At 37.4% G+C, this 25,569-nt stretch overlaps 2 protein-coding genes, 2 long non-coding RNA genes and 1 pseudogene across 36 annotated transcripts in view; 2 read left to right on the top strand and 3 right to left on the bottom strand.

Annotated features, from left to right (window-relative positions):
* Positions 1-447: 447 nt before the first annotated feature.
* LOC126623045 (cysteine-rich repeat secretory protein 1-like) lies at positions 448-1,388 on the bottom strand (annotated as a pseudogene).
* A 3,112-nt stretch (positions 1,389-4,500) lies between these two features.
* Positions 4,501-25,569, bottom strand: part of LOC126623033 (cysteine-rich receptor-like protein kinase 10) — an 89,701-nt gene continuing 68,632 nt past the window's right edge. For 4 of the 33 annotated variants that reach the window (XM_050291769.1, XM_050291792.1, XM_050291806.1 and 1 more), the window contains exons 3-7: positions 13,759-13,871; positions 5,832-6,042; positions 5,483-5,723; positions 5,163-5,316; positions 4,501-5,058 (exon numbers count right to left, since the gene is read on the bottom strand). In XM_050291769.1, the coding sequence (XP_050147726.1) occupies positions 4,756-5,058; positions 5,163-5,316; positions 5,483-5,723; positions 5,832-6,042; positions 13,759-13,871 (1,022 nt within the window). In that variant the 3' untranslated portion in view covers positions 4,501-4,755. The other 29 variants (XM_050291801.1, XM_050291802.1, XM_050291767.1 and 26 more) reach the window with 23 other exon arrangements.
* Positions 8,326-9,676, top strand: LOC126623049 (uncharacterized). The gene is made up of 3 exons (XR_007623591.1): positions 8,326-9,081; positions 9,173-9,269; positions 9,496-9,676. It is a non-coding gene; the product is annotated as an uncharacterized LOC126623049 (long non-coding RNA).
* LOC126623054 (uncharacterized) lies at positions 9,117-10,306 on the bottom strand. The gene is made up of 2 exons (XR_007623595.1): positions 10,155-10,306; positions 9,117-9,250 (listed from the first exon to the last, which is right to left on the bottom strand). It is a non-coding gene; the product is annotated as an uncharacterized LOC126623054 (long non-coding RNA).
* LOC126623046 (uncharacterized) overlaps positions 11,529-25,569 on the top strand; it is a 92,317-nt gene continuing 78,276 nt past the window's right edge. The window contains exon 1 of the transcript XR_007623564.1: positions 11,529-11,661. The gene's annotated coding sequence lies outside the window, so the exon portion shown is untranslated. The remainder of the gene's footprint in view (positions 11,662-25,569) is intronic.

The following is a 25,569-nucleotide window of genomic DNA, read 5'->3' on the forward strand; positions in this document are numbered from 1 at the left end:
AGACCGAAGACCCGTTATTAAGCCCAGTGGCAATCTTGTAAATGAAGCGAAATTTAGGCTAGAATCAGCCTGGTGGCAAACTCGTAAATAAAGTAAAATTGATGCAAAATTGCACAGTAGCAATCTTGATGTTCGATTCAAACACTACGATGCTATGTCCGTATTGTGATTTGCTTTTTGTGGATTTAAAGTATCCATTGCAGTGCATGTTTGACTAGTCACATTTAATGTTGTATTTTTTTTTATATACCTTTGAATATTGGATTCTTTAATTTGACTATCATAAATCAGAAACTATAACGTAGAGTCTTAATTTACTTATTTTGTGTAACATAATCTGCAATGCAATATGTGAATCCCTAATGACCAATTCCAAAATATATAAAATATGAAAAAGGGGTACCGAGTGTTAGATTTTATAATTTTTATTTATTTTAAATAATTTTGAAGAAACCGTATATTCAATATCTAGATTTGAGAGATTACAACCTATATTTATACATAAATTATAAGATATCTTCTTAGTGGTTACAATGGGACGGAAAACCAATTATATCCTAATAAAGGCTAATAACAACATAATAGCTAAACAATAATGTATTGTCCTTGAAGAACAGTAACTATGGTAACTCCCGTAACCCCCTAACAAATTTAAATACAGATTTTGTAGTTTTTGTTTATCATTCCCTCCCAGTTGCAAACATATGCATAGAAGGTCTAAACGCGGCTACATTTGACATCAAATAGGCCAATATATACATCATTGAAATGGTGTGGATTGATCATTGATACATTCTTCTCCTGACTATCCTTGGCCAGATACTTTCCTGTGTAAACGATTAGTTGAAAGAACATCTGGTATGGATATTGAACTTGGCATAGCTTGTACCAAACATTGCATCAGTTGTTTTGCAACTCATGAAGATTTCCTTGCTTGCTTCATGAAACAGTTTCGACAAACTATGGAGTTAACATCCCATCTACAAAGTGCTTGTCCAGGGACTATGTCACGTCCATCTCCAATCGTGTCATTGTAAAAACCTCCTGTGATGGAAGTGTTAGAAGACAATGACTCAATAGCCGCTCGAGATTGCTTTCAAATTGACTACTTCTGCCATCAGCTGAACAAAAAATTGAAAGGGGATCTGTAGCAGAAAGGGCAGCTGGCATCAACAGCAGAATAATTGCGAAAAGCATTACAAGAAGTTTATCTTTGTCCATTTGCAAGAAAAGGGTTCACGGTGAACACAGATTTTGGCCAAAAGCAAGAAACACTTTGAAGATTTATTTTGACGACGTTTCAGTTTTGACAGTGAAGTTCCAGCTACAAGTTTACATGTGACCATCACAGAAACTTCCTTGCTGATGGAAGACGCAAGCCGGATGTGATTAAAGTCATGATCTGCATGTTGATAGAGACCAGGAATAACATATGGTGTTCAAATGATCGGTTAATTGTTGATTGATCAAAGACTTTGCAGCTTGGTCACATATAGTGCATGCTTAAACTACTTGATTAAAATGTGATTGTTTAGAGTTGACTGGCCAAACAAGCAGTGTCTGTTGGTTAGTACAAGTCTAACTATTTGTTTGACCATTCTACTCGAAGGGAGCTGCCATGAAATTACTAGCAAGGTCTTTGGAGTCTTTATAGCAGCATGAGGATGTGTGGGCATACAAGAAATAATATGATCAAGAATAATAAGGATATCCAATGTAAAGTAGGAATGACCCTAATTGAAAATAAGATGAGAGAAAATTGATTAAGATGGTTTGAACATTTGAAATGAAGACCTAAAGATGCTCCAGTTAGAAAACGCGACTACGTGACAAAGACTCATAACACAAGGGCACAAGGGGTAGATGAAGACTTAAAAAAAATTAAGAGACTTTAAGAAAAGACAGAGACTATTTGGAGCTAATAAAATACTTGGCCCAAAACCGAGCATAGTGACGTTCTAGGATTCATACAACCAACCCTACTTAATGGGATGATGTATTTTTGTTGTTGTTGATGTGTTTATGCAGGCTCTATTTTGTTCACTTACTATATAAACCGGTCAAAGTATCGATTTGCTTATATCGCACAAATTTCCTTAAAAAAAGGTCGTACCCAGTGCACAAGGCTTCCGCTTTACGCAGGGTCTGGGAGAGGTGAATGTCGGCTAGCCTTACCCCCATTTATGGAGAGGCTGCTCCCAAGTCTCGAACCCGAGACATACCGCTCATGGGCGAAGGCACTTGCCATCGCACAAATTTCCTTGCTGACCGAAAATCCATAGATATGCAACCCTGCTCAACAAAGTCTACTAGAGGTGGATTGAGACCAAGAATACGGTATTGATCAAAGACTTGTTTAATTAAATTAGTTAAACTCACATCAGTAAAAATTAAAATTCAGTCGCACCCAAAGTTGAAAGATTTGTTGACCCAAAACTAATAGATAATGACAAGGACTTCACAACCATCAAATAATAGTAAACTGTCAGTGTTTGATTCGTGTTTGTATTATTTGAAAACAAAACTGCAAATTGATTCAGTGAGCCGATGATTCACACGGATCAGCTGAAAAACGAAGAACAGAGGAGGAAGAGAATTCGGAGTCGTTGCTTCAGCAAGAAGGATTCTATTTCTTCTTGTTGATGAGAATGAGTTTACGTTAATGGGAGGAAAGATCATGAGCTTATAAAAAAGGACTACTCTTCATATGATTAATTAGTTTTGTGGTGAAACCTTAACTTTTTTCATGGTATCAAAGTAGGTTGTCCCACGTGTGAAGCCAAACGGTAACACGCGCTCTGCGTCACCCTGTTGTATTGTCCACATGTTAGGCTTGAAAATTTATTACACGTGAGGGGACGTGTTGAGAATAAATCTCATTTTAAAAGGTTAAACTACTCTTCATTTTATGATGAAATCTCAACTTTCTCTGCTTGTAGCTGAATAGAGAGAGAACGAGAGGGAGTTAGATATAGCTGAGCTGAGCTATTGAAGGCATACTAGTTATTAGAATCCTTTTTACTATTTATCCTAGTATTAATTAAGGGAATTGTTATTAACACTAAAAAAATCTCATTATATACTCTTCACAAATATATTTTTTTCTTTCTAATTATTGAAAGTTTGGAGCGTCAAATGAGATTTTAGGAGTGCTAATAACAATTCCCTTAATTAAAGTTTGTATAATTAATCAAATATATACAAGATGTGATTGTAACATTATCATGGGATTCTTACTTTCAGCTTCTCGGTATATAGTTTTTACAGAAGAACATGAATCCCCTCTGGATCCATTATGTGGGGATCCTAGGAATCCTCACATCTCATCCGTACATCGTAAATCGTGCGGTCATAAATTATTTTATTTTTATTATTTTAAGTTAATCACAAATAGTACCTTACGAAAATTGGCCGCACGATATACGATGAATGACTGTGATGTAGGGATCCTTAGAATCCCCACATAATGGATCCGGAGGGGGGGGGAGAAATTTTCTCACTTAAAACATCGTCATCATGGATATTTTTTGTTGTAAAAATTTAGGGCTTGTTTGATACTCTACTTGAATCCAACTTTTTAAATTCAAAAACAATTTTCAAGTTTTAGACCTTAAAAACTTGTTTGGTATGACTATTTTAAAAAATTGAACTCAAGACTAACTAAAAAATATAGTCTATTATCTAAAACCATAAAAAGTGAGTTTTTAAATTTAAACTCACTCATTTCTTTCATTTCCCTCTTGCTCTCTCTCACTCCAAATCTATCTCTCTTTTCTTCTTTCTCTTTCCTCTTTTATTTTATTTATTTATTATTATTTTTTATCTTTTTTGTGTCTCCTCCAATTCGCTTTCTTCATTCTCTCAGTTATTTCTCTCACTCATCTTTTTCTCTCCTTCAATCATCTCTTACTTTCTTTCCTTCTCTCTTCTCTTTCTCCCTCTCCTATGACCCCCTCTTTTTAGATCTTTTTGTCTAGTTTAAGTTGTAAAATTTAAAATTTTTAAATCGCCAACCAATTAAGTTTTTGAGTCTTAAAGAAAATTGTTTTCAAGAAATGTTCTTAATAAATGTTTTGAGAAATGATAAAAAATTTCAAATAGGATACCAAACATACCCTTAAATTCCTCACTGTTTCATGGATCAAATTGGTTATCAAACTCAGTTCACAATCTTGCGAGAAAATTGAAATTTCCTTGAGTAATTATCTGCATATATATGACACGAATTTATAGATTTTTTAATTTGAGTAGAAAATCACACCAAATTGAGGTATAGTTAGATCACATGAAAAATAACACTCCTACTGAAAGATATGAGAAAATTAGAGCATCGGTCCCTAAACGGGTCATAAGGTATTGTAATGGTTCTTTTGAGTAAACATTGTTTTATAATACCTTCCAAAATTAAGGGTTTAAAGAGGAAAATATAAAAGGAATTATTCTAACGTGATTACCAAAAATAAATAATGTTACAGATTGTAACAAGTTATGGACCACTACTCAAATTAACTCAAAACATATTAAGTACGTAAAATAACACTACTCAAGTCATACTGCTAGTCATATACATACAGGATGCGTAATAACAAATTATGTAGATTCGAGATTATTAGGGAGCGCATGGTAATTAACATTAACCCTATACAAATGACAAGGTGAAAGAAAAGCTGTAAAGATTATAGGATTGTCTCTAAATGCAGCTTAAGAGCCTTTAACGGAAGAACTTCCAAAATATTAACCTTATTGTCATCGGTCTCAACGAGGAACATCGATAGAAATGGTCAAACCATTGCCTGAGCAATCTTGAGGACGCACTTGATCATGGTGGTCAACATATCCTCCGGTAAAGAAGGCTGGTTTCTCAGGTCTGGGAAGAATAATAGTTTCACTTTTTAACATAAGAACAACTGAGGACATGGTCGGCCTGTTGTTTGCATCTTCTTGAACACACAATAGTCCAATGTGGATGTACCTCAAAAATTCATTTGGACTGCAGGAATCTTTTAACAAGGGATCCATCAACTCCAACCCTTTCGTTTCATTCCATAATTGCCAAGCCTGCAATCAATATCTCTCAGGGATGTATGTACTACTCCAGTTTTAATAGCTACATTAATTAGCTCACGAATATTTTGAATAAGTATTTCAAGTAAAGAACTTACATAACCTATAAGGGTAGGTTTACAATTTGTGCGATGAAAGCCTAAAAAGTTCCTTCTCCCCGTTATGATCTCAAGCAGAAGTACTCCGAAGCTGAAGACATCCGATTTTACTGAATACAACTCTTCCATAGCATATTCTGGAGCCATGTAACCACTAATTGCAAGACAAAAATGGTTGACATATATTAGAGTTTAAATAACAAATATATACTTTTCTGTTGTCTATTTAAAGATAGGGTTAATTACATAAGTTGAAACAAATAATTGGAACTTAAGATTAACAATATTAGATAGAGGTTTTTGTATAAGTTGAAACTTACTAAGTGCCAACAATTCTTTTGGTATTTCCTTCAGTTTGATCATCAACTCCAAACATTCTAGCCATCCCAAAATCTGATATTTTCGGGTTCATGTTGCTATCTAATAAAATGTTGCTAGCTTTCAAATCACGATGTATAACTCTAAGCCTCGAATCTTCATGGAGATACAAAATTCCTCGAGCAATTCCTCCAATTATCATGGTGCGGCTCAACCAATCTAGTTGTTCTCGTTTTTCATGTTCTGTAAATTTATCAAGTTCAAGTAGTACTTTATGAAGTTATGAACTACAAAGAATTATATATGCTGACACAAACATATATGTATATTCATCAAATGATGTTCACATACCAAACAGAAAATAATCAAGGCTTTTGTTAGGCACATATTCATAAACAAGTAAGGTTTCTTCTCCTTCCAAGCAAAAACCTAAAAGCCTGACAAGATTTCTGTGTTGAAGCTTGGCTACCAACACAACCTCATTCTTAAATTCTTCTACACCTTGTCCAGAGCTTTTTGACAACCTCTTTACTGCTATTTCTTGGCCATCACTTAGCATTCCCTGTGATAAGGTATATAGGTGCTTTAGTTTATCCAACAATTTTGTTATGATCTAAGCAATTTATATATACTATACAAAGTTGTATTAGTAGAATGACTCATGAACTAATGCATTATATATTTGTTGGGTTATTACCTTGAAAACTGCACCGAATCCACCTTTGCCTAACTTGTTATCTTCGGAAAACTTATTTGTGGCAGTTTCGAGAGTTCCCAAATCAAATTGCAAGGACTCAGCCGTCCTCATATCTTTTGCATTGCAAAGAAAGTTATGATCTTATGCCAGACACATCAAAACAAATTCAAAATTTTCAGTTCTAACTTTTGGGTTTCATTTGTTTTCCCTTACCTTGCTGTTTGCCATTTTCTTGTTGCAAAGCCTCATCTTTCTTCTTTCTTTCTCTTCTGCCCGGGAGGCAGTAGCCCAATGCTACAAGGACCAGAGAGGCAACTAGAAGAGCAATTACGACACTCACAACAACAATGATAGTTATAGAGGAGTGTTTCTTTCTTCCTGCAGTAAGAACAGTTTGAGTTTTCTTGTCATAAAGCTCTTTTTGTACTTTTAAACTCACAATTTCCATTGATTAATTTAACTAGTTGAACATGTTTGTTTTCTGAATACTGTATTCTTTCCCTTCATAATATACTTACTCTTATCCACAAAATATGTATATAATGACCAATAAGATCGGAGGTCATACATATATCTAAATCTTGATTTTAAAATATAAAAAATGAATTAACAAAAGAACTGTTATTGATACTCTCAATCTAACCCTTGATTTAAAACTATAAAAAACGAATTAACAAGATAACTGTTATTGGTACTCTCATCGTTAAACACTACAACTGATGGCATAAATCTTTTTTACGTGCACAAGGTACTTTACCTATAGGTAATCGCGAATTTGGTAGTAGAGTACTTGGAGGAAGAGCCTCTGGCGTGGGAGGATGCTGTGCGTGGGTCCAATTGATGGCGTAAAAGAGGGTATTATTGTACCAAACATTACAACTGGGGTATACCCATCGTGCCCCTCGGAATTCCGATAGACGTAATATTTCTTCTGTAGCATTTGCTAGACACCGTTTGCAATCTGAAGCGGAGAGGTCCGGCGTGCACTGCGCAAGGCTGTACACCGTCTCATTTGACCCCTTAACTTTGGCTTCTTTGGTTGCAAAGTGTTTGCTGTTATTGGCAATCTCAGTGGTTAGCTCATGCAAACTAGTTGCTACTACCTGGCCATATCGGCTTTGCCCTGTTTCATTAACCTCGCTGTTCCACAAGCCCGCTGCAAGCAAAATGTTCATGGAGAAAAGTAATGTCTCATTCGAGTAGCGTACCATGCATTGGTCGTACCATATGATAACCTCTTTTCCATCTGGGCAGCGTTGTGGTGCCTCCATGATTGCTTCGGCCACGCAATCTTTGCAAACGTTGGTAGAGACATCACCGCGACATAGAAACATCCCATATGCCTTTTCAGTTGAGTTTCGGCCAACGGTGGCAGTGTAAAATCCGGTGTCAGTACGTGTTGCGTTCGAGGAAAGGGATTGGAGAAGTTGACGGAGATTATGTTGGAAGCTGTCGGGGTCGGATTCGTATACTTCGGCGGGGGTGAAAGTGGTATTGTCTGGGCAGCGATGGCTGAAGTAACGAACTGCTTCACTTCTAGCGATCAAACTCATGAGAAACAGAAAAGGGATCGTAGACATATTCCTCATCATCTCCCCCTCGCTCTTAATTACAAATGTTGATCATATATTCCTAAGTTTAACAATTAGTGATTGTTTGAGGTAATTAGATGGCAATTGCAAATTCGCAAGCATGGCTTGTTGACCCTCGAGTCAACCATAACGTGTGATTCGTGAGAAAACAATTAGCACACATTTCAATCAATTTTGATGTACGCTTTACTAAATTGCAGCTTCTTAGAAATTGATTCATTGGAAACTTCAACATGATTTGAGTGATAAAATCAATTGGCACCTATAGGTGGACGAGGACCAGGTGCTCTAGGTAATGATGTGACGTTTTGGAGGAGTTGAAATTTTTTGCACCCATCTTTGCGGAGCAGTTCGTCTGTCCTCCTGTTATGCTGACTGTACCATTTCTTTTTATTTAGACGGTTACGGTTAAATCATATTAATTTTTTATATTAATTTTTTTTATAGAAATAATAAGATAAAAAATAATAAAAATATAAAAAATTGAAATAACTTAACCGTGACGGCACAAATAGGAGTAGATAGGAAGAGAATCGTACGGCAGACAATCTGCCTCCATCTTTGCCTGTGCACCTCTGTGCCTTGCTTAATTGAGCGACACCTGTCTTTTTACTAACTACAACCAACACTGTTAACTTGCCAATATTTAAAATAATAAAAAAATAAACCAAATATTCAAGAAAAAAAATTAAGAAAACAACCCTAGCACCCTAAAAAGTAGCCTCTGTTCATAAATTATTTTCGACGCCATGCCCAATTTTCTCTGGTCTTTTCCCCTTTCTCAATTCTCTTTCCATGTTCTGCAATTCCTGCGATTCATGACCGTTAGGTTGGTTTTAAGTCAACCTCTTCTCTGGTCATTGCCGGCGAGATTGTCCGTAGCTTTCACATTGAAATTTTTATCGGTGAGTTTATGAACAGAGACACTGCAAAATTAAAGCCCTACCTCTCGTACTCCCCCCGTCGCTCTGTAATCTGTATGCATTAGGTTTCAAAATCGCAGGCCATAGCTTCGGACTGCTGCGACATCAACCTCGGCGGCCGACTGGTACCGCGAAATGTACTATTTTGGAACCGAATGAAGGAAAATGAGTAAAAATCAACGATTTTGTTTGATTTGGCGGTGAGGGGTTCGATCGATTATTCGATATCGAATCTGAATCCTAAATATGGTGCGGCAATTTTGAGAGAGTGGGAAACGGCCTCTTTGGCAGCGATGTGGAGGAGAAGAAGTACGGCGGCGGGTATGGTGGTTGACTGATGCGGTCGAGTGGTGGCTGTCGTCTGGGTTGGGGATGAAAGTGGCTGATAGGTATTTTTCAAAAAATTTCTTGAATATTTTGTTTATTATTTTTTATTATTTTAGATATTGTCAATTTAACAGTGTTAGTTCTAGTTAGTAGAAGGACAGGTGTCATTCAATTAAGCAAGGCACAAAAGGGCCAGAGGCAAAAATGATGCAGAAAATTTCAACTCTCCTCCTCCGCCTAAAGCCTAAGGGTGCGTTTTTTGCACCAGACCGTCTCGGACTAGACTAATTGCAGAGACTAAGCTGGACTAACTTAGTGAAGTATTTGGTGCAATGTCGGACTAAATTATTTTTTGAATAAAATATTTTGTCATTTTTTTCTTTTTTTTTCTCTCATTTTCTTTCCAGAGGCTTGTGGTCTCTTATTTTTCTCTTCCTTCTGAATCTCAAATCTTTATTTTCCTACTATCCCCGCAGGTGCTTCTAGTCCCTTACTTCAAATCCCTATTTTTTCCCTAATTTTTTCCATCCCTCTCCCTCTTTTTCTTCCCTCTCCAGCTTTGCCTTCTCAATCTCAAACCAGATTCCAAATTCTTAATGTTGCTGTGATTCTCCTGCACCTAAGCTTCCAAGCTGGACATCAATTGGAAAATCAGAATCAGAGCAAGCTCAGGTGCAACAAACACAAGATCCACCTATTCGGTCAAATTGAGCGAGCTCCAAGTCTCGGGAATTGAGGGCTTCAGCTATTCAAATAGGAAGAACCAAATAACGTTGGGGATCCGGAGAAGGAGCTTGCTGAGGTGGACGACGAGGGAGGCTCTGGATTCTTCAACGGTTAGGAGGGACGGGAAGAAATATATGAGATTGTGGGAGATGAGAGGTGATGAGGAGGAGAAGGCGAGGGAGGAGGCCGTCGACGACACTCTCTCGCAGGATGAGCGAGGATCTCTCTCGCAAGAATGCATGAGGTCTTACGAATCCGGGCGTTTTTGGGGTGCTTCGCTAGGAACTCCTAGCGAGGGGTTTAATCCGTGCGAGTCGGATCTAATCCCATTAAACCTAATCTTTGTCCATACCAAATATCAGACTATAGTGTAGTCTAGTCCAATCTCACCTAAGAAGGTCAAACAAACACCCCCTAAAGGTACTAATTAATTATCTAATTCAAATCATGTTTAAATTGCAAACATTAAATTTTGGCTGATGTTATTAGCATTTCAAAATAGTTATTGTTCACTCCTCTTCGCATGATAATTGTGTTGAAATAATATCTGGTAAATGTTTTGGTGCATCTTGAACACGACCACTTAGTATTATTATTTTATTTATTTATTAATACACTCTAAAATTGAGACGTATCAACCATATTTTGTACTGATACATACATATTTAATTTGGATAATGTTAGAGATAATAAATTTATAGATAAAATTTGCAAACTAAATGATATGTTAGTAATAGAAAATGAGCTCGTTTATCAACGCGTAAGTAATAGTTCAATCATCAACTTTTATAACATTTAGTTTACAAAATTTTATCTATAAATTTAGTGTCTCTGTCATTACTCATTTAATTTACCTCCAAAACGAGTTGAAATTTTTTGCACCATTTTTGCCCGTGGCCCCTTAATTGAATGACACCTGGCCATAAACTCTATCTGGTCCATTTCCAGCGGAAGTATTGTACAGCTTGGAAACAGAAGGATTTGAAGGCAATGAATTGAAAAGGCTGTGGAGGTTTTTGAAACGTACTATTTTCGACTTTAGACATCATAAACCATCAACTAATAGTAACATATGCTTTGGATTTTGTGGGTTTTTATTTATTTATTTATGTTACATATGGGATTAGCATGTCCCATAGGTCACACAACTAAAATAACTTCATTGCCTAGCCTGCTCTCCATATGTATGTATGCCTAATATTTGGACAGATCGAATTGAAATTATGAGTTTCATTTTCATTCAATTCCATCATAAAAAAATAACAATCAAAAATCAAAACTTCAACATCCATCTTGATTGAAAAAACTTTGAATTTCAAAAAAGTTGGTATCTTACATTTGAAAAATAGTTCAACTTTTGAATATACCCAACATCTTGAAAGAATTTTTTACATCATACCATGTGGTTATTAGATTTTATTTATTCCATCATAAAGTTAATCATTGTGGCGAATTTTAGTTTGACACCACAATATATTTCAAATATCGTAAATAATTAGAATTTTAAGATACATCCCAATTTCGATCCAAATTATTTGCAAATTTTGAATGTAAAATTCCATTCGATTGCAACAAAGTTGAAATTTTTCACCTCAATCTTTGGTCAGAACTGGTTGAAATTGAAATTTTCAATCCAACTTGCACTTGTTCTAAATAACTATTGGTTTGGACTTTCAAGCCCAAGACACAATGTTGGTCCAACGCAAATCCGGGCGGACGAAAATGCCCTCCATTATAAAATTAAAATCCCTTCCGGTCAAGCACCGTGGATACTCGGTTTCAAATACAAACGGGCAACAGTGCGCGCTTTCCCTCCTCGGACCAGTTAAGGGCAATCGCTCTTAGAAGACTTGTGAAAATGTCTCCGTTGCGCTTTGGAAATAGTTACAGTTCCTTCGTGCCTTCGGCTTCGTCTGGTATTCCCCGAACCTGCTTGTGAAAATGTCTCTTAGACAACACCTATTTTGTCATTAACTGCCATTTCTGCACTTGCTCTGTTTTTCAAGAACAGAGGACTGTGCTCCGACTGGTCATCCGGAATTCCGACAATAGAGAGAGAACGAGAGGGAGTGAGATGTAGCTGAGCTGAGCTGTTGAAGACATACTAGTTATTAAATTTCTTTTCATTATTTATCCTAGTATTAATTAAAGTTTGTAGCAATGGTTCTTTTGAGGAAACACTGTTCTATAATACCCTACAAAATAAAGGGCTTAAAGGGGAAAATATGAACGGAATTATTCTCTAAAATAAAGGGTTAAAGAGAAAAATATGAACGGAATTAACGGAGTTATAAAAAACAATCATTGTTACAGATTGTAAGTTCTGGGACCAATATTCTAATTAACTTGAAATATATAATAAGTATGTAAAATAACACCACTCAAGTCATACTGGTAGTATATATACAGTATATATTATTAAAAATTCTGGAGATTCGAGATTAGGGAGTGCATGGTAACTAACATTTACCCTATACAAATGACAAGGTGAAAGAAAAGCTGTAAAGACTATAGAATTGTCTCTAATGCAGCAAAGTGCCTTTAACGGAAGAGCTTCCAATGATATTAACCTTATTGTGTTATCGGTCTCAACGAGGAACATCGATAGAAATCGTCAAACCATTGGCTGAGAAATCTTGAGCACGCACTTGATCATGGTGATCAACATATCTCCCTGTAAAGAAGGCTGGTTTCTCAGGTCTGGAAAGACTTATAGTTTCAGTTTTTAACATATGAACAACTGATGACATGGTCGGCCTGTTGTTTGCATCCTCTTGAACACACAATAATCCAATGTGGATGTACCTCAAAAATTCATTTGGACTGCATGAATCTTTTAACAAGGGATCCATCAACTCCAAACCTTTCGTTTCATTCCATAATTGCCAAGCCTGCAATCAATATCTCTCAAGGATGTAAGTCCTCCTCCAGTTTTGATAGCTACATTAATTAAGCTCACGAATATTTTGTATAAGTATTCCAAGTAAAGAACTTACATAACCTATAAGAGTAGGTCCACAATTAGTGTGATGAAAGCCTAAAAAGTTCCTTCTCCTCGTTATGATCTCAAGCAGAAGTGCTCCGAAGCTGAAGACATCCGATTTTACTGAATACAACCCTTCCATAGCATATTCTGGAGCCATGTAACCACTAATTGCAGGACCAAAATGGTTGACATATATAAGAGTTTAAATAACAAACATATACTATTCTGTTATCTATTTATAGATAGAGGTAAGTACATTAGTTGAAACAAATAATTGGAATGTAAGATTACTAGTATTGGATAGAGGTATTTGTATAAGTTGAAACTTACTAAGTGCCAACAATTCTTTTGGTATTTCCTTCAGTTTGATCATCAACTCCAAACATTCTAGCCATCCCAAAATCTGATATTTTCGGGTTCATGTTGCTGTCTAATAAAATGTTGCTAGCTTTCAAATCACGATGTATAACTCTAAGTCTCGAATCTTCATGGAGATACAAAATTCCTCGAGCAATTCCTCTAATTATCATGGTGCGGCTCAACCAATCTAGTTGTTCTCGTTTTTTATGTTCTGTACATTTATCAAGTTCAAGCAGTACTTTTTGAAGTTAGGAACTACAAAGAATTATATTTACTGACACAAACATACATGTCTATTCATCAAATGATGTTCACATACCAAATAAAAAATAATCAAGGCTTTTGTTGGGCACGTATTCATAAACAAGTAAGGTTTCTTCTCCTTCCAAGCAAAAACCTAAAAGCCTGACAAGATTTCTGTGTTGAAGCTTGGCTACCAACACAACCTCATTCTTAAATTCTTCTACACCTTGTCCAGAGCTTTTTGACAACCTCTTTACTGCTATTTCGTGGCCATCACTTAGCATTCCCTGTGATAAGGTATATATAGGTGCTTTAGTTTATCCAACAATTTTGTTATGATCTAAGCAATTTATATATACTACACAAAGTTGTATTAGTAGAATGACTCATGAACTAATGCATTATATATTTGTTGGGTTATTACCTTAAAAACTGCACCGAATCCACCTTCTCCTAACTTGTTATCTTCGGAAAACTTATTTGTGGCAGTTTCGAGAGTTCCCAAATCAAATTGCAAGGACTCAGCCGTCCTCATATCTTTTGCATTGCAAAGAAAGTTATGATCTTATGCCAGACACATCAAAACAAATTCAAAATTTTCAGTTCTAACTTTTGGGTTTCACGAGTTCTTTTCCCTTACCTTGCTGTTTGCCATTTTCTTGTTGCAAAGCCTCATCTTTCTTCTTTCTTTCTCTTCTGCCCGGGAGGCAGTAGCCCAATGCTACAAGGACCAGAGGGGCAACTAGAAGAGCAATTACGACACTCACAACAACAATGATAGTTATAGAGAAGCGTTTCTTTCTTCCTGCAGTAAGAACAATAATATGTCATGTTCACTTTCACATACCTTCCACATTCATCAAAACAAAAACGATTAATATGTCATGTTCATTTACTTATTCTTATCCACTTAATATCTATCTAATGGCCGATAAGATCGTAGGTCCTACGTATATCTAAATCTTGATTTAAAAATATAAAAAACAAATTAACAAAATAACTGTTATTAGTACACTCATCAGTATACAGTTTCTTCCTCATATTCGTAGTAGAGAAGAGTGCATGATGACTTTTTTATGTGCACAAGCACAAGGTACTTTGCCTATAGGTATCATCATTGGGTGGTGAACGTGAATATAGTAGTAGAGTACTAGGAGGAGGAAGAGCCTCTGGCGTGGGAGGATGCTGTGTGCGGCTGTCCAATTGATCGCTTAAAAGTGGGCATCATCGAACCGAACATTACAACTGGGATATAGAAATCGTCCCCCCTGGGATACCGTTGAAACTATTCTTCTGCAGCTTTTGCTAGACACCGTTTGAAATCTGAAGCGGAGAGATCCTGCGTGCACTGCGCAAGGCTGCACACAGTCTCATTTGACCCTTTATTGGCAGCCCCAGTGGTTAGCTCATGCACATTAGTTGCGACTACCTGGCTATATCGGCTTGGTTTATTATCCCCGTACCAATCGCCCGCTGAATGCAAAATGTTCATGGAGAAAAATAATTTCTTATTTGAGTAGCGTACCATGCACTCGTCGTACCATATGATAACCTCTTTTCCATCAGGGCAGCGTTGTGCTGCCTCCACGTTTGTTGTGACATCCCACATCGTCAGGGGAGTGATCCTTAAATGTATATTCTCATCCTTACCTAGCACGAGGCCTTTTGGGAGCTTACTGGCTTCGGGTTCCATTAGAACTCTGAAGTTAAGCGAGTAACGCACAAGGGCACTCCCATTGGGTGACCCACTGGGAAGTTCTCGTGTGAGTTCCCAAAAATAAAACCGTGAGGGCGTGGTCGGCCCAAAGCAGACAATATCGTGCTACGGTGGTGGAGCGGGTCCGGGATGTGGTGGACCCCGGGTCGGAATGTGACAATTTGGTATAAGAGCCAATCCCTGGCCGGAAGTGTGCCGACGAGGACGTCGGGCCCCTAAGGGGGGTGGATTGTGACATCCCACATCGTCTAGGGGAGTGATCCTTAAATGTATATTCTCATCATTACCTAGCACGATGCTTTTTGGGAGCTCACTGGCTTCGGTTTCCATTGAAACTCCGAAGTTAAGCGAGTAGCGCACAAGAGCACTCTCATGATGGGTGACCCACTAGGAAGTTCTCATGTGAGTTCCCAAAAACAAAACCGTGAGGGCGTGGTCGGCCCAAAGCGAACAATATCGTGCTACGGTGGTGAAGCGGGCGCGGGATGTGACATTTGTGATGACCACGCTCTTTGCATACGCCGGTAGAGACATCAACTCAACTTGACATAGAAACATCCCGTAGGCATTGAAACAAACTGAATACTAGTGCTAGTTGCTTGCATATGTCACAAGTATGGTTGTAAACATCACTCTAGCAAGTATTGGTTGAAGTGATTTTCTCAACCATACTCTAGTCTTCCATACCTTGTCACTCACTTGGGTCTTTTGTCAATCTTTCTTCCTTGGTTCTAGGAACCTCTTTACTTGTTATTAATATTTGTCTTGTCCACTTGTTAGGACTGATTTGGTAGTGAGGTATGGCTGTTAGCCTTCCTCTTGTAGTCTTCTTTTAGGCTCTCTATAAGAGTTGTCTTTCACTCTTGTAATGAGAATGAGATATACAATACAAAATTTAAAACCAAAACTCAACAGTACGTGTGGCGTTGGAGGCAAGGGATTGGAGAAGTTGACCGAGATTATATTGGAAGCTGTCGGGGTCGGATTCGAATACTTCAGCCGGGTGAAAGTGGTAGTGTTTGGGCAATCATGGACGAAGTAACCAACTGCTTTCACTACTAGTGATCAAACTCAAGAGAAACAGAAAAGGGATCGTAGACATATTCCTCATCATCTCCCCCCCCTTGCCCTTAATTAGAAATGTTGATCTTATATTCAGAAGTTAACAATTAGTGATTATTTCAGGTAATTAGATGGCAATTGTAAGCATGGCTGGTTGACCCTGGAGTCAAGCATACTGTGTGATACATGAGAAAAACGTGCCACAAAGCCAAAAGTACTACAAGTTTGGCTTCAGCTAGCTAGTGTGGATCAGGCCTGGCCTAGGGCAGACGGTGCAACTGTCCAGGGTCCAGAATTTTATGGGGCACCAAAATTTGCTATACTAACAAATATGGGGATATATAAGAAAATAAATAAATAAATAAAAATTTGCAAACCCAGAAGTCGCGTCTTCTGAGTCTGACTCTTCTCTTTGTGTTCCTTCTTCGCAACTCGGAAGTCGCGTCGTGACACCTCACAGATCATAGAGTCATTATTAGGTATTATTCTATAGGGCAAAAGACTATTTACTACACTCATGTTTCATGGTTTTCAACATTTAGTACATCATTTTTTTTCGTCCCAGAGTCATACCTAAAGTGTAAATTTTGGGACAGTTTCATACATCCGTTAGTCAAACTGTTAATTCTCCCGTTAAGTGATGACGTGGCGCCCATGTGGACAATGACTGGGCGCCACGTGTCATTAAAAAATATTAAATTATTATTATTATTATTATAAATATATATATATATAATAATAATAAAAAACATGTCCTTTCCCACCCCGACCCCCCCTCCCTTCTCTCTCCAACCCCCAACCCTTGCACCTTCCCCCACCCCGAAACTGGACTCGACAAAATACCCTTCTCTTATTTGCACCTACCCAACCCCAACCTCTGCACCTTCCCCCACCCCGAAACTGGACTTGACAAAATGCAAGATCCAGCCAACCCGAAACCGGATCCGAGCTCCAGCTCTCAAGACGCATGGCGTAGCCGTTGCCAGACGCAACTCCGAGCGCCCCGTTCCGGGGCTCCTACCACCGTCGAACCCAATCCGAGATCCATTTTCTGATCCCGACAACCTGGATCTGCTCTAGGACCCGTTCGAAGCCCGTCCTGCAGCTTCGAGGAGCTGGGCGGCTCTGAGGACGAAATCTTCGGCACCTACTGGACATGGAGAAGCTCGAATCCAAACTCGATGATGGACCCTCTAATCGACTGTGCTTGGGAGAGAGAGGTGAAAAGGGAGGGTGCTTGGGAGAGAGAGGTGAAGAGGGAGGAATGAGGGGGATCGGGGAAGAGGGACAGGGGGTGGGGTTGGGTTGGGGTGCAGGATAATGAGGAGGAAGATGGAGTGGGGTTAGGAGAGGAATGGTGGAGGAGGTGGTGGTTGTGGAGAAGGGGGGATAAAAATGGGGGAGAGAAAAGGGGGAGCCGAAGAGAATGTTGCAGAGGGAAGAAGGAAGGGAGGTGGAAGACGGGTTAATTTACTTGATTTGGATGTGCAGTGGGGGAATATAGGGGGTGGGGGAAGGTGCAGAGGTTGGGGGTTGGGTAGGTGCAGAGAAGAGAAGGGAGAGAAAAGGGAGGGGGTCGGGGTGGGGAAGAAGATAGGGTTTTTTTTTATATAATAATAATAATAATTTAATATTTTTAATGACACGTGGCGCCCAGTCATTGTCCACATGGGCGCCACGTCATCACTTAACGGGAGAATTAACAGTTTAACTAACGGATGTATGAAACTGTCCCAAAATTTACACTTTAGGTATGACTCTGAGACGAAAAAAAATTGATGTACTAAATGTTGAAAACCATGAAACATGAGGGTAGTAAACAATCTTTTACCCTATTCTATATATATATTTTTTGGACGAGAGGTATTATTCTATATATTGGGTTTAATTTACTAATTTTTACAATATATGTTTGTAGGAATGATTGCGGTCTGGCCTCTCCTCCGATTTGGCCTCTTTCTTTTTAATGGATTTATTTTTTATTGTGGTTTGATAACGGATTTATGGCTCGATTTTGCAGCCAAATGTGAGACTGCATTTTGAGACGTCTGCAAAACCCGATTGGCGATTGCAAATTGCAAAACTCCTCTTCTACGAATTTCAGATTGGCATGGTTTTGCTAGCTTGGGTTGATAATATTAGGTATTTTTCATAATACATATTAGTAATTCTCTATTATATAGTTGGAACGATATGTGCAATGATAATTGATATGTTAATGATTTTTTTGGTATATATTGGGATGATAGGTTAGTATTTTTGATAATATATATTGGAATTATAATTTGATAATGAAAAATTTTCAAAATTAAAATTATTAAAACCAGTATGACTCAAGGTAGACTAAATAAAATTAGCAATTTTATGCATTTGGAGACTTGAATTATGATAATATAATTGATGATTTTACTTCAATAAATGAAGAAGATGATTTCTTAAAGGTTGACATTTTAAGAGAGTTTTGCTTGGAGTGGTTGAGTATGATTTTGCTTTTGATTGTTGGCAATGGCATTCAGGTATTATGTCCCCTTGTATGTTTTTTTCTTTGAAGTAATATAATATGAGTGTGAGGGTTTAGTCTCCCAACTTCGATTAGATTCCAACTCTCTTTAGATATTTATTTTAATATATGTTATTGTATTTTAAAAAAAAATAGAGCATATTTTCAACGTTCATCCTGGGCACCGAAAAACTCAGGATCGGCCCTGGTGTGGATGCATCACAAAGTATGTGCTATATTGCATTACGGAATTGGATCCATTCTGGACCTTGGTGTTCGGAACCTAGAGATCAAACAATCTGGACCACACATTGTGTGACAAAGAAATCGAACTTGTTGGTTTGTGTGAGGTAGGTCAGTGAAATGAGTTAATGAAAACCGTTGGTTTCAATTTGTGTAGTCTGGATTGTTTGATCCCTAGGCTCCAGAGACTATTGTCCGGAGTGGATCCAATTCCATTACAGCGCGATTAATCATTAATGTCGGTCAGTGTGAATACAATCACAAGTTGCTGCTCATCGTAGTTGAACCAATTTTTTTTTTTTTTTTTTTTTGTGAAAAGCAGGCCGTGCTTTGGTGGGGTATGGCTGGAGTTTGGTTTTTAATTCTATCCGGCATTTCCATCAATTTTGATCGATTTACAATCTATTAAATTTCAGCTTCTTAGAAATTGATTCATTGGAAACTTTGAACATGATTTGCACTATAAAATCAATTGGTACCTTTAGGTGCAGGAGGAGGAAGAGCCTTCGGTGCAGGCCCCGGTGCTGAGGTGGCGTTTTGGAGGTAAAAGGGATAAATTTCAAACCTAATGTTACAGCTCGGCATCAAAACTCGTCCCCCTTCACTTCCTTCACAACAGCTCGGCAATAGCGCCACGGCAAGCTTTAAACACCGGTTGCAATCCACTGCAGACAGATCCCATGTGCACTGTGCGACGCTGTACACAGAAAGAAACCTACTGATATTTGCCTGTTTCGTTGCAAACTTGTTGGCCGTATTAGTAGCCTCGGTGACCACCTCGTTCATACTCTCCCCCAGCACCTGGTTGAACCGATTCCATTCGGTTGCGTTCTGCGTGTTCCGCCAGTTGACGATCGGCAATTCGGACAAGGTAGATAAGGACTCGTTTGAGTAGCGTAGCATGCAGTAGTCGTACCATACAATTACATTTATTCGGGAGGGACAGCGTTGAGCTGCCATTATGCTTGCGGCAGTCACGCAATCTTTGCAAACGTCGGTAGAGACATATCCTTGGCAGAGAAAGAGGCCGTAGGCCTTTTCCGTAGAATTTAAGCCCGCTGTGATGTTGTAAAAGCCGGTGTCATGGGCAGCGGGAGAGGTAAGGGTGTTGAGGACTTTGTTGAGATTGGATTGGAAGCTATCGGTGGAGGGAGAGTACCAGCCTGTGTTGGAGGTGAAAGTGTTTGTGTTTGGGCAGATAATGTCTAAAAATTCACCGGTTTCATTACTGGTGATCAAACTGAGCAAGCTAAGCATGGAGATAAACAACAAAAGGATCATGGACATCTTCATCAGCATCCCCCCTTGCTCTTAATTAATTAGGATTCCTAAGGTTTTAAATATCAGTTTTTTATGAAAATATCGATATTATAATTTACGAAAACAACGATGGATAATTTATATATATATACTTTCCGTGAAGATGAAAATTGCAAAAGACATTGAATCAGACAACACCAGGTCCTTGGCCCTAGAGTGAACGGCAATGTATGCTGTACAAGGGGGGCCACAAAGCAAAATTTCCTAGCTAGCTCTTGTTTTTCTTTTTATGCATAGAAATATGAAAGTAAAAGAGTCCAGGTCCGTTAAAAGATAAACATTATAATGATTTATAAAAGGTTAAGCTACACCTTATATTGTCAATTGATTTTATGATAAACTTCGTAAAGATTCATTAAATTCCATGTGTTGAAAAGTATCCCACTCCTGTGTTGTGATCAACTGCGTTGGAAAGAAATACAAAATTTATAGTTCCAAAAAATAAAAAATAAGTAAGTAAGAAAGAAAAAATATAGTTAACTAACAGTTTGTCTATCTGAGTTGCCACAAACACTCTCTTAGGCCTGATTTTTTATCGGATCGGATAAAAAATATGTGTCCAATTCCAATCCAAAAAGTTTTGGAATCGCGTATCATTTCCAATCTTGGAATCGGAATTTCAAAATTTCATAAACTCATTCCAAATTTGGTATTTTCGGAATCGGATTATTTTAAAATTTCAAAATTATGGGAGTTGTATGACTTCATCTGTACCAAGATAAAAAATAGGAAAATTTCCAAAAATAACCAATTTTCTTAATCTTAGGACTGAAATATAACAAACTTAATATGCACACACCATGCATAACAATAAGACATAAATAAGATTTTGCCTACAACTGAAAATGACCTAATTGCATCAACATGAGCCAAAGCCCACTACGAGTGAAGCGGGTTTCTTTACGATATTTGGGGAATAATTTTTTTAAGGTTTGTTTATGGATTTTGATTTCCAATTTCAATATTTATGAGTATTAATTTATGGGTTCGTATGTTTTATTGCTGCTAGGTTTCTTGGCTTTGCCTGTATTTTGTGAGTTCCTATGTTCTATGACTGGGGTCAAATATTTCTTAGCTTTGCCTTCAATTTTCTAGAAAACTATACAGCATATGCACACGAAATGCACATCACATGCACATGATATGCTCATAGATCTGAGCTCAAAACCCAAAAACCCAGAGCTCACAGCTCTCACTTTGAAATTAGAAAAATGACGTCATCACTTGTGAGTTTTTACATTTTATATGTGAGTATTTTCGTTATTTTGCTTTTGTGCATGGTGTAGGGGTGGACACTTGGAACCGAAAACCGAAACTGAAACATGAATCGAATAGGACCGCACCGAACGGTTTGGTTTTGCGGTTTTGAAACTGAACCGCGGCAAAGAAAACGGTTTGGTTTCGGTTTTGGGTTTTCGAAACCGTACCATATATTGAATGTTTTTGCTGCATTGTTGTTGTTGTTTTTGCTGCACTTGTGGGATTCTGGACAAATCTTTATGTCATGAGAGTGAAAATTGCTTTGGCAGATAAGGGAGTCCATTACCTCTATTTGGAAGAAGAACATATTCTCCATAAAAACAAGAGCCCTTTGCTTCTTAAAGTCAACCCAATGCATCAGAAAGTTCATGTCCTTATTCATAACGATATTGGCGCGGCTCAATCAGATTCATGAGACCAACCATAACATATGTTCCTACGTACATGCAGATGCAGTAGTAAGCAGTAAGCAGTCTTCTTCTCTGAGTGAAATCGAGCCAACATCACGGTAATTATTTCAATAAGGTAATTATATATACGCAAAACACTATATTTTTCCTGCATGCTGCATCAACTATATATAGAATTATTTAGCAAATGAAGAAAACAAAGAAGTTGAAGAGGACTGACTATTGAGGAGGATATATATATTGATAATGATGATGGTGAAATTGAGGGCAGAGGGTGTAGTGAAAGCAATGAAAAGAAAATTGGGGATGTCATGGATCAATATTTAAGGAATGAAGAGAGAGAGAGAGAGAGAGAGAGAGAGAGAGAGAGAGAGAGAGAGAGAGAGAGAGAGAGAGAGAGAGAGAGAGAGAGAGAGAGAGAGAGAGAGAGAGAGAGAGAGAGAAGCATATTGCAGTTGCAGGGTGCTGGTGGTGTATTAAAAACCCGCAAATAGATGTATATTTTAAATTGTACATTTTTTTCTCAAAAACTGAACCGAAACCGTTTGAAACGCACCGAACCGAACCAAACGATTTGGTTTCATTTTGGTTTTGGCTTCAAAACCACACCGCAAAAAGTTTCGGTTTCGATTGCGGTTTCATTCGAAACCGCACCGAACTGCACCGCGCCTATCCCTAGCATGGTGTGCATGGATGGTTCCTATTTCAGCCATAAGATTAAGAAAATAAGTCATTTTTGGCAATTTCCCTAAAAGATATGCCATCTCTGATTTAGGTGAAGGTTGTTCCACCTAAGGCCATGGAAATGAGGGTAAAGGTCAAATATACCTCAGTTTATCACACTGAACTCTACTTCTGCCGAAGGTCAGCAATAATAGCTACTACATACACATAATATGCATAATATATATATATATATATATATATATATATATATATATATATATGATTTTATATGATTAAGCTTTGAGAATTGCAGATTTGTAAACTATGAGTAGAGTTTTCCAGGCACATTTACTTCGAGTGAATACATTGTTGTTCATTCTGGCAGTCTTTCCAAAACCAAGCCCCTTGCTCAGTTGGACAAAGTTTGCATCCTTAGTTGTGTGCCATACCAACATGTTTGGTGTCGTACTCAATGCTTTAGAGCCTTGAATTATGCATCCTCAACTAATACTACATATTAAATCATTTGCATTATACTGTTTGGGTTCCCCTCTCAATGTAGCAAAACGAAAAATTATCCTCAGTTGTTGTTCATTGGCCTCGCTGTAAGTTTGGACAAACTTTGTTGATCCCAAATTCTTTGTTCTAATAAATTGCATTTATTTTCTTTTCCGTATTTATACTGATACATGCATGATCTAGGCTACTAAAGGTGGAAAAATTTCTGAGGCACCGCTGAGTATTGGGGTGGAGTCGATGGACTTGAAGCCTAAGAGGTTTGACGAAGGTATTTATTTTTTATTTTTTATGTTTTGATTTGGTTTAACAGGTAATTTAGTGGGAAAACATAGAAACATATTTTTGCTTAAACATTCTTTCCCTGGCCATAACTAAGAAATTCGGAGTAAATGAATTTGTGAATTCGAGTGACAATGACAAACCAGTGCAAAAGATGAAAAATGATTCGCTATTGTTATTATGTGTTGGACATGAATCAACATAGATAGTTAAGTTGTAACTTTAACTTATATTTTTATTTTCTTCTGCTTCTCATCTACGCAAGTCTACAATGTACATACAGCTAAGGAAAAGACCAAGACATCAACAAGTGCAGAAGCTCCTGATAAGACTAATTGCAGATAGCACTACAAATGAGCACTACAATTTTAAGCTTGATGTTGGTATGTTATTTCCACTCCATCTCATCTTTTTTTTTTTAATGTTAGTTTAATTTTCAAATCTTTTGTACATATCAAGTAATTCTCCATATAATTAAATAATGACCCTTTTTTTTGTGTGTCTCTTTTTCACTCCTCCATCAATTCATTGGTTAAATAGATTGAAAATTTTTAATTTTTTATATTGAATTCTTACTGATTCCAATTCTTAATATATAGCAAGAGAAAAATTATAGACAAAGCAAAAAATAACATGATGACCAAGAAAAAGATGGTCATTCCCAAACAAGCAAGACCAAAAGATTGACCAGGGAAAATCATAAACACTGAGCAGATGTGCGGTGCCAAGCTTCTGATATGGACATGTAAATTTTTCGTATTTGAAGGATTTTGATACTATGAACTTCTGTACATGAATATAGCTTTCATAGCATCTCTATCTTTATAACAGTGAGGAATTGCACATTGACTATCTCTATCTTATGTATATAAATCTAACTTCAATAAATTCTGTTTTATGTATGTACATATTATCAAAATATTTTAAACATCCGTAGCAACGCGCGGGCACTTTTGCTAGTTGTACATATACTAAAATTCAATTTTCTGGCACTCTTCATTAAAAGTGAAAGGGCAAAAATACCCTCGATTTCTTCTTTGCTCTGTGTCCTGTTCCCACTTTTCTACAGTGGAAAGTCGGCTATGCTCTTCCCAGCCATGCGTCTCTCATCGTTTGTTTCTCTGCTTCGACCGCATCTTTTTTGCTTTTACCCTTCCTCTTCGTTTTTCACCTACATTAGTCTGCGATTTTCTCCCTCTTCGTCAGCCCGTCTTTTGCTCTCAAATCCTTTCTTTTACTTTCGCAAAATAGTCTCACAAGAGATCCTGCGTTTGATTTTTAATTTTTTAATTTTTTTTTTTTTGGGATTTGGTTTCCAGTCTCTCCCGGTATTGAATCCTTTGCTATTCGGCGTTTTGTTCTCATCTTGCCATCGTCGGGGCAAGAACTTTAAGTTTAGTTTGTTCTCAATGTTTTATCGTCATTTTGCTATCTCTAGTGTTTTGTGAAATTATTGACAAAGAAATTATATTGAACTTGGTTAAGTTTTAAAACAGCTACGTGTAATTTTCGATTCTCAGTTTGTATTTGTTTGAAAGAAACCCTGAAAATTGGTTTTCTCTCTGTGTTCTCAATTGATTCAAAGCATAGCATTAGAAAAAATATGTAATTATTGGGGGTTTTTGTTTTTGGTGGATTTAGAGTTTTGTCTAAGTTTTATTATATTGGAGTTGAATTTGGTTGCTCCTTGGCTGTGGGGACTGGGGAGAGAGGTATGGTGCGTCATTTGGTGAAGAAAGGTTGGGGAAAGAGACAGGGGGTGTAAGGAGTGTGGTTGCAGATGAGAACTATCAATTTTCTGTCTTTTCAATTTCTACAGAGCACCCATTTCCTTCCTGCAAATGGGTCTTACAAACTTCCACTCGGTTCTATCAATTTTGTTAGAATCAACAATTCTGCGGAGCATTTTTGCAGTGAATTTCAGCGATACATTTGCCTAATTAGTTTGCAATTTATTGGTATTTTAAAAAAGTTCAAAAATTAACTCACACATTCTCCACAAGCACCTGATTCTTCAAAATTTTTCAAAAATGGTATTTTCTGAATGTGTTTTCTTTATCTTTTGGTCAAAAAATATATCAGATTAAAGTTTAAGATGAATTCCACTTTACTCAGAATCCGACAATTGTTTCTTCCACAACACCCAACTTTAAAAGTCTTTGTGTGAATTGTTTATCTAACTTTTGATTTTGAGATAAGATTCATGCTTAAAAGATAATAATTGTTCAAAAAGTGAGTGTGAGATTTTATACTTTGTGT

This window comes from Malus sylvestris, chromosome 5 (assembly GCF_916048215.2).
Source record: "Malus sylvestris chromosome 5, drMalSylv7.2, whole genome shotgun sequence".
Taxonomy (NCBI): Eukaryota; Viridiplantae; Streptophyta; class Magnoliopsida; order Rosales; family Rosaceae; genus Malus; species Malus sylvestris.